The sequence below is a fragment of the Anthonomus grandis genome, chromosome 14, assembly GCF_022605725.1.
Source record: "Anthonomus grandis grandis chromosome 14, icAntGran1.3, whole genome shotgun sequence".
Lineage (NCBI taxonomy): Eukaryota > Metazoa > Arthropoda > Insecta > Coleoptera > Curculionidae > Anthonomus > Anthonomus grandis.
In genome coordinates this window covers 13,753,688-13,763,015 of record NC_065559.1, presented here as the reverse complement: position 1 = coordinate 13,763,015, position 9,328 = coordinate 13,753,688, and the positions used below count along the sequence as shown (strand labels likewise).

Genomic DNA, 9,328 nt, shown 5'->3' with positions numbered 1-9,328 from the left:
GTTAGCAATTGCGAAAAAATTTGAGCAACTTTGGAACTATCCCAATTGCTTAGGATCTATAGATGGGAAGCATGTTCGAATGCAGTGCCCGATAAATGCTGGTTCGGCTTATTATAATTATAAACATTTTAATTCCATCATTCTTCAAGCAGTTGTAGATGCTGATGCGAGGTGTATAGCGGTAGATGTTGGTAATTTTGGTCGGAATAGTGATAGTGGGGTTTTTAGTGAATCAAATTTTGGAAAATTATTTCTCAGGGATGAGCTTAATATTCCACAGTCTTGAAAAATATCGGAAAGTATTAATAATATACAAAAGCCTTTTTGTTTTTATTGGAGATGAAGCATACCCCCTTTCAAAACATTTAATGAGATCCTTTTATAGAAATAATTTGACTATTGATATACGCATATACAATTACCGTCATTCAAGAGCTCGTCGAATAGTTGAATGTGCCTTTCGATTGTTGACAAAAAAGTTTCGCGTATTTGAAACTACTATGTTACTTTCTCCAGAAAAAGTAGAATTGGTTACATTAGATGGCTGTGTACTTCATAACATGATTCGAGAAAGGGAATGTAGTGTTAATGATATTCATGAAGAATTGTTATCTCCTGAAAACCTAACTGGAGAAGAGCTTCAAACGACGCACTGAGAACACGTAATGCATTTATGCAATACTTTAATTCGTCAGAAGGGTCTGTACCATGACAAAACAAATTTGCTTTTATAAATGAATAAAATATTGAATTAAACGCATACGTTTTGCGTTATGAGTATATATATTATAGTGTGCCCACTTAAGTTGTCACCTTCATGGTAATAATAAACCGTTAGAATGTATTTTGATATATTTTTTTTACCTGTTGCTTTCATATCCACTGAAATGTCCTCCCATAATTTATCTATCAAGTCCCGATTATGGTGATCTTTTAGTTGGGAGTTCTAAAAAGGTGGTCTAGCCTTTACTAAGACAATTAGTTTTTCTGCATCCACTTCCATAATTAAAAGGTAAATAACACGTACACGTTCACACTGCTCGTGCAGCCATCTAATAATAAACTGAAAGCAAAGAATTCTGTGCACAATGTTTTAACCCAAAACGAGGATCCAGCGATCAACGTCGAGCAGCCTAACTATGACGGAAAGAGCCTAAACGTACCTTAAGGCACGCGACTAACCAGTGTGCGTCGACTCATTTAATTTGACTAACATGGAACACTTTTTAGTAAATTGAACCAGTGGTGATTGAAACAGTGAAACACAGCATGGTGATTTCTGTAAGGGCTGGCACCACGAGTACCTTTTTACGATCCAGCAGAGATCTAAGGGGGCAGAAAATTTATCCGAAATAAAAATTTGAACCTTTTTATTAAAAACGAGCAGACAGGACTTCCTTGTGAAGTCCTCTGAAGTCTTCTTTTTACCGTTCGTTAAGTAGGAATTAAAATACTCTATACACACAAATAAGTCAACTGATCTACTTTACACGTACACACTAAACACAATCACTTAAGACTATACTAGAAATATTTATTTAGCCTGTATTTACTTACTACTATTTACGTCGATTTTAAAATGCACGTCAATATTCAGGCTTGAACTAAACTTCTGGCGTCGTGAACTCCTTATGTACTCACCAGTTGCGTGGTTCTGGAAGATTCGCTAACCTTCCACACATCTTCAGAGATGTCGTGCTGTGTGCCCACTTGCGTCCCCCGGATATCTCCGGAATAACGAAGAACAGGTGCTATTCAGGGTATTGTCAATATCAGAGTTGTTGACAATACCCAGTTATTGCAGAGTTCTGCAACGTCTAGTGGTAACACTATGGTAAACCTTTACCGGGGAATTCGTTTTAATTTTTGTTATCAATATATTTTTTTAAAATTTAAATTAAAATTGAAAATTGAATTTGAGAAATTGAGGATTGTCTTATAAAGCATATAGACATACGCATACAGTGGTTTCATTTTAAAATGAAGCATCCTTAATAAATTCTTAGATGTGAGGGGAGGAGGTGATTGACAGAACTTTATGAAAAATAAAATCTCCCTCACGTTTTCGAAAAAACACGCCAATTTAGATATACAAGATTGACGTGTTTTTTTTTTAAGAAGTTCAAGAGTGGTTTATTTTGAAATGAAAACACTGTATACGTTTTTCTTTACATTTGAATTTACAAAAAAATCTTAATAAATTTCTGAATAGGGGTTTTAATCAAAAAAATCATCTTATATACCTGATATCGGATGGCCCAACAAATGGGTCTAATTAACGATTTTTATTAAAATGTCTGCCTGCCTTGCATCTATATATTTGTGATGATAATCATCTTTTTATTGTTTTACCCTTACAACACATAGTTAATCCAATCTTTAAAATGGGAAAGGTACCAGAATACTTTAAAGTCTTCTTACTAACTCCAATTCATAAGGCCGAATCACGAAATAAAATTCAAAATTATCGTTTAATTACCCTAGTTAATAATCTAGCCAAAATATTTGAAAAAGCATTAAAGGATAGACTGATATATTTTTTCGAGCAAGCCAAAATCTTATCGTGGAGACAATATGAATTTTTAGAAGGAATAAGGACCACCTAGAGTTTATGTATATATGTATCATTTGACCATGTATCTTTCTATTTAGGATTTAGGGGTGTATATAGCCTGTCCAAAGAGGTCACCCTGTATACAATTTCCATTATAATATTTCGTTTTTCTTATGGGCGCCGTATGGAAATTTTAAAATTTTAAACAGCCCTTTTAATTACCTTTTCAACAATGTATGTAATTTTGGTAAAAAGTCTAATCAAAACTGCAAATGGCCAATATAGCGCCGACAAGGAAAAACAAAGTTGATGATGGCTCTCTAAAGACAAAACGTCGTATTTTAAATTTAAAGTGGTCATAATAATGTATTCATTGAATAAATATTTTTTTTATATATTTTTAAATAACGCCAGAAAAAAATTTAAAACGATTTTGCTAAATTTCAGTTTTTTTCAAAATTTAGGAAGAATTTGGAATTTATATTTTATTGTAAAAGGAAACTATATTGCCCAATTTTCCTCTAATTATACTATCTTGTATCTTCTACCGTTTCCGAGATCCATACTGCTTATCCTTATTTTGGACGGCCTGTATAACCGTGATGCGGGGTCTTTAAAACAAAACTTTGGTTTTTTATGTTTTTACTAACTTTCTATAGTTTTAGGTGTAGTTGTAACAACAGGTAATTAAGGATTTGCCTGTATCGCAGCTTTAAATATGGCCTATTTTTCATATTTTATCGAGTGCTATTAACAAACCGCTTACTAACTTTATTAACTAACTTTAGAACCGCTTTACTAACTTTTTTTATTTTTAACTTCAGTTAAAGATATTTATTTTTTAATATTGTTCATCCAAAAAAGGTGTACTTTACAGATTTCACTACGTTGCACAGTTTTTCAGATATTCATTCAAATGACAAAATGGGTTATTACTTTTTATAAAAAATTATTGACTAAGAAATCTATTATTATAGTTATTAAGTCTTATGAATTATGTCAATTGTTCTCTATATTTACGTGAAACCTACTTATATCTTAAAATTTGTCCCACATATTTTTTGTATATTAATTTTTCGTAAATTAAGTGCAACAGGCTTTTTATTTAAAAACTTGACTCTTTTGAACACAAAATGAAGAAAACATCATGTTTGTTTTTGGAATTATAACTTGTATTAAACTTTGTTGGTAATTTTGTAAAAAATAGCTTTTTATATATTTTTTTTTATTAATTTTTGTCTCAAAAACATATTTAGGTAGGGAATTAATTATTTGTTAATAAAATTTAACGTGTAAGAAATTTCAACATGCTTCTACCCTTAAGTAGATTACTCATCACTTGACCACCTAAATGACATAACTGTGTTTGTTATATGTATAAAAAAAATAAAAACACAGTTGGCAGCCTCATCCATGTCTTAAAAAAATAACCAACACGGTCGCGTAGCCCAAATAGCTTAAATGACTCGTTCTTAGATTTGCTTTCGCGGCAGCACCATACGGTGAACGAAAATGAACGGCAATCGAAAGTCGACCGGGTACATTTTAAAATACGGGATTGCGCATCTTCCCAAATATTCAATCAACGCTATTACTTTTATTTTTTTTGTTCTAAAAAGAAAAAAATGGTTTTGGTGGGTGGAAATGTTTACGCCGCAATAATGTGATATATTTGAGTTGTGAACTTAAAAACCGAATAGCCAGGTCATTTTAACTTGAACCTTGTCTCAAGAATTGTCGATTTTTATATCTAAATTATTTGGGCATTTATTTTTATTGTTCATTAATTGGTGCAGGGACGCGTGTTAAATTAAAGAATATCTAAACTGAGCTCAACATGGGTTTTTGAAGATCTAATAACGAAATCCATTGGATAAAAATTGTGGCACTAGAGCGGCACCGACCCTGGTTCGGTTCAAGTAAAAAACCGCATTGTTGCATTGCCAATAGTTTTTGGATTTAGCCTTGACGGAAGAATTCCAAAATTGGCTGTTGTTAGTTGATGTTATGTTTTACGTTACCTTCCCTTAAAATTTAGTTTTGCTTATATGCAATTATTTATCAAATTTCCTAAATAGTAGCCGCCATGTTTTCTACTGACGAGATAGGAACTAGAGCCGCATGACCTCCCATAGCTCGTGCGGAACTGGGGGCACTCAGGGAGTTCACCCAGTGCTTAAAAAGTGCCACCTTGGTGCTCCAATGGATTACACAAACCTGCACTAATTACACCAATGGTTCGTGAATTTTGCCCTAGTTCCGCACTCGTGCTACATTTTTTCCCAAATAGATTTCGCTATAAAATAATATTGCACTGATGAGTGCCATTTGTTTGTCTTCGCTTTGGCAATACTTTTGTAAATAATTTATTTGTTTTGTATCTATTTCGGTGATATATATTGTTGTTATCATTATTTATATTTATAATTTTCAAAAGCTTTATTTTTAGATTGTGATTGACAGTAAAAAAATCGTCTCCTATAAATTGCTCTCAAACGAGTTGCAACCAGTTGGTGAACCGTTTGCGTCGATTGCTTGGATGCGCCTTATTAGTTGACAGACACGATGACAGCTGGCAGTGAGTGACATATCACGGCTGTTGTTAAAAATTCGGTCTATGTATTTTTAAAATTTTTTTTAGTGGATTGCATTGCTTGCTTCAATAGTATATTAATCCAGTAGTGTACTATCTATTAATCTATGGCTTGCTCTACTAGAAGGCTTTGCACTTCTAGTTTTTTGTTGTTTCACCCAAATTAAAACATTCAAAGTTTTATTGTTTATGAACTCCTAGAGTTGCAGTGAAATATAGAGATCTATATAGACAGTTTCAAAGGGAAGTTTATCCTTAAAGGAAAAATGGATCACATATTTTCTGTAACCAAGAGATCTGTTAAAACCTTAAATGCATCTAAAGTACAGATTTTCAGCAGGTAAGAGTTTTTAAGACTTGGATTCCTCATAGAAGGTTGTTTTCACAGAACTGTGAAGATATTCTGAAGGTTGTAAATAAAGCTTCTGCTATATTAATATATATATATATATATTATAATCATGCTTTTCAAATAAAAAATTAATTTACTGTAATGCAGATGGATTGTATAAAGAAAAAGTATAGTTGAGCTTAGTGAAAGGAAAGAAGGGAGTGAAGAAAACTAAAGCAATCAAATTTAAAAATATTGTTTCCCATATTGTGTTTGCCTCAATGTGTACTGGACAAATAGGAAATTAAAAAGCATTTGATTACAAGTAAATATTGGTGGTTTACGAACTAAAATTAATGTACTATGAATAAATGAATGAGGTCAAGCATAAAAGTGTCTTTCAGCTAGTTTTTGGTTTACCACTTTTGCACCTGTGATTTTTAAATATAATAGTTATGAAGGAAACACTTTTTGATAATATTTGCAAAAACAAATTATTGTGTCAATATAAACTAGCAAAGTTGCCTCGCATTCGCATAAATAAAAGTATTGCCTATCTCAATATCAGAGGTTCACATAAAAACTGGAAAATAAGTTTCTTAAAAATCTTAACATAAGTTTCAAACAATTCATGTCCAAATTGTCTTGGATAGCAACAAGGACATGGTAATGTCCTGTTGTGTAATGGATGTTTGTGTCAATGTGACAATGCCACCTGCTCTTCCGATGAAGACAAGAAGTGTAGGAAATATTATATATCATCACTCAGTGGATGGAAATAAGGAATCAGTTAAGAAGCAGCAAAAAAGAACATAAAGAAAAATAACAACTTTGTTATAGGAAAAGCAAATTTCTGAGGAGATAAAGACTTTAGCACTTTATAGAGACATATTCAAAAACAATGGCCTGAAATTTGGGTTGAGTCTTAAGGTCTTAAGGTTGGAAGTTTGCCTATCAAAGCTGAGAATACCTCTTCTAAAATAAGAATTTATTTTGATTGTAAACATGACTCTGAGATCTGATATTTGGGACCTAAGGGGGTCATTCTGAGAAAATTTTGGGCACACAAACATAAGCCAGAAAATTATCGAAGAGATCCAGTCAATCAAACCATATTAAGGAATAGCAATTATTATTATTGTCACAAAGTTGCCTTACTATTGGCCGGATTATTCTAACTTGTTTATTTTCATTTATATTTGTACTTAAAGAACATTCTGTTAAAATTCTAAAAATTATTAAAAGAATATTATTGGGTATATAAAGGGACCCGATTTGATGTTATGTTTATAGTTTTGATTTTAATATGCTAAATAGTCAATAACTGATTAGAAACAGTAAGTGATTGTGTGTGAAGTAATGAATAAAAGTTAAGTGTTTAGTGTTCAAGTGTGCTAATTATAGAACCTACTGGAAATCCATTACAATTGGTGTCAGAAAAGGGATAAAAAAAGGGTAGTTTGCAACACAAATAAGAGGATCATGGAAACAAATTTTTTAATTTTCATGGTAAATATGAAAAGGAAAAGTGCCAAGATAGAACAAATAAATAAATTCAAGCCTGAATTTATGGATAAAATGAAAGAGTAATGACAACAGGAAAAACAACAGAAGGAAGAAGTGGGACCTCTTCTTCAGTGGATCTTGGGATTTATCAGAGGTAGAACCCAGATTGTTAATCTTGGAGGTACATGTTCCTCTGAAATTTTGGTGCCATCTGGGGTGCCACATGGCTCTCATTCAGGCCCTGTTTTGTTTTGCCTCTTTTTGATTGATTTAGTTTGGAAACTTGAAAATTGTTGTGTGCTAATGTTTGCTGATGATGTAAAGCTATTTAGGCCTATCACATCCCTTTCCAATGCTGTGCTCCTGCAAAAAGACCTTAATTTGTTCTTTGATTGGTGCCACTTGAATGTCCCTTAATATCAATAAGTGCCATAAGATTACTCTTTCTAAGCAAAGAAACCCTATTGCTTTTCTTTATAAAATAAATAATGTAGCAATTGGTGTCAAAACAGAGGTTTCTGACTTAGGAATATTTATTGACTCCAGGTTGTCTTTTAAAAGTCACATCAATCAGGTGACTGCTAGGGCAATAAAATGCTGGGTTTTATCCAATGGTCTACAACTGACTTGTCTTTGTTTACTTTTAGATTCCTTTATTGCTCTCTTGTTAAGCCCATCTTGGAGTATGGCTCAATTGTGTGGTCCCCATCATATAACTCCCACATTGAGCAGATTGAAAAAACTCAAAATAAATTTTTAAGGGTGGCTGCTTTTAGATGTGGTTATAGGAGACAGGAGTATTACTAGCAGTGGGTCAGGGATAACCTGAACTTACCCACATTATATCATGCATCTGATACCAAACGTGTGTTCGGTATACACAGAAGGGTGATAAGGGTACTAGCTGGTCTTGCATATAGGGAGGACTGCAAGGCAGCCTTTAAACAACTTGGCATTCTCACCCTGCCCTCAGTGTACATTTTGGAAAACCGTCTGTATGTTAAACGTAATACTCAGTTTTTTACTACTCACCAAGATATACATGGCTATAATACTCGCCATAGAACTGACTTTGTACCTCCTTACTGCCGTCTGGAAAGGTGTCGGGATGGACCGGGCTTTTGGGGAATAAAATTATTTAATGCTCTTCCCTCTGAAATAAAATACTTACCTCGAAACAGTTTTAAAACAAAAATCAAAAAAGTTTTATTAGTGAATGCTTTTTATTCATTAGAGGAGTTTTTTAACCACATATTTTAAGGTGATTTTACTGTATTTTTATAACATCATTTATTGTTTTAGTTATAGTCGAATTTTAATTTAATGTTCTTAGTGTTAGTACTGTTAAGTAGTCTGATTTGACTTTACCTATGTATTTTTTGACTTGTGTAAAATTTATATTACTGGCATCAATAAAAATTATGATTATGATTTTGATTATGATTATTAGAGTCACGAAGAACATTACTCGACTTATGTTTTGTGCATAAGGTTTTAAATGCTACACTATAGATTGTCCCGAGTTATTGTCTCTTCTTAAACTTAGGGTGCCTTCCAGATTGAATAGACAATCAGAAATATTTTCAGTCCCATTCCACCGTACCAATTATGGTATTAATGAGCCAATTACACGAATGGCTCAAAGTGCTGATGGTCTATCAGGACAGATAAGCTTTTTTGACTCTAGGATTACATCTTTTAAGGGGCAGTTAAAGAATACTATTTCATAGGGGCTTTAATTAATTAACTCATCTACACCTTTCATTGATTTATAGATAGTTTTGTATCTGAATATATATGTTTGTATGGGTATGCTATGTAACACTTTTGTAAATGGATTCCGTAAATAAATAAATAAATAAATAAATAAAAGAGCGAAACGTAGCGTTGACAGGAAAAACAAGTGGAAGAAGAACGACGACAGGAAAACTAAAAAGCGGAAGAGCGACGGCAACAGGAAAAACAAGAGGAGAAAGTGAGGCGGCGCCTAGATAAGTAAAGAAGCATGAACAAAAGAAAAGATTCCAGAAATTAATACAAGCTGCTTTTATGGGCAGAAAGAAAAAATGAAATAAGAGAAATTCGGGAAGAGCAACACAAAATAGGAAAGAGATGGAGAGCACAAGGGACAGTGTAAACAACTTACAGTCCAAAATTACCCTGATCAAAAGGCAACCATCGAATTGAGCATAGCATTTCCCAGAATAAAAAGCCTCCAACGTTTGACGGCCTGACTTCTTAGGCAATAGTCCTATGGTTGGAACCTTTGCTGTGATACTCAAATCACTAGAAACTTTTACCATTAACTAAAACTAATCGTTAGTGGTAAAACTGTCTCGTGATT

The 9,328-nt window shown here is 33.0% G+C and overlaps 1 protein-coding gene across 1 annotated transcript in view; it reads left to right on the top strand.

Moving 5' to 3' along the window:
* The first annotated feature begins 5,166 nt into the window (after positions 1-5,166).
* Positions 5,167-9,328, top strand: part of LOC126744650 (mediator of RNA polymerase II transcription subunit 16) — a 64,011-nt gene continuing 59,849 nt past the window's right edge. Inside the window, exon 1 of the mRNA XM_050452160.1 lies at positions 5,167-5,487. Coding sequence (XP_050308117.1) covers positions 5,414-5,487 — 74 coding nt within the window. The 5' untranslated portion in view covers positions 5,167-5,413. The remainder of the gene's footprint in view (positions 5,488-9,328) is intronic.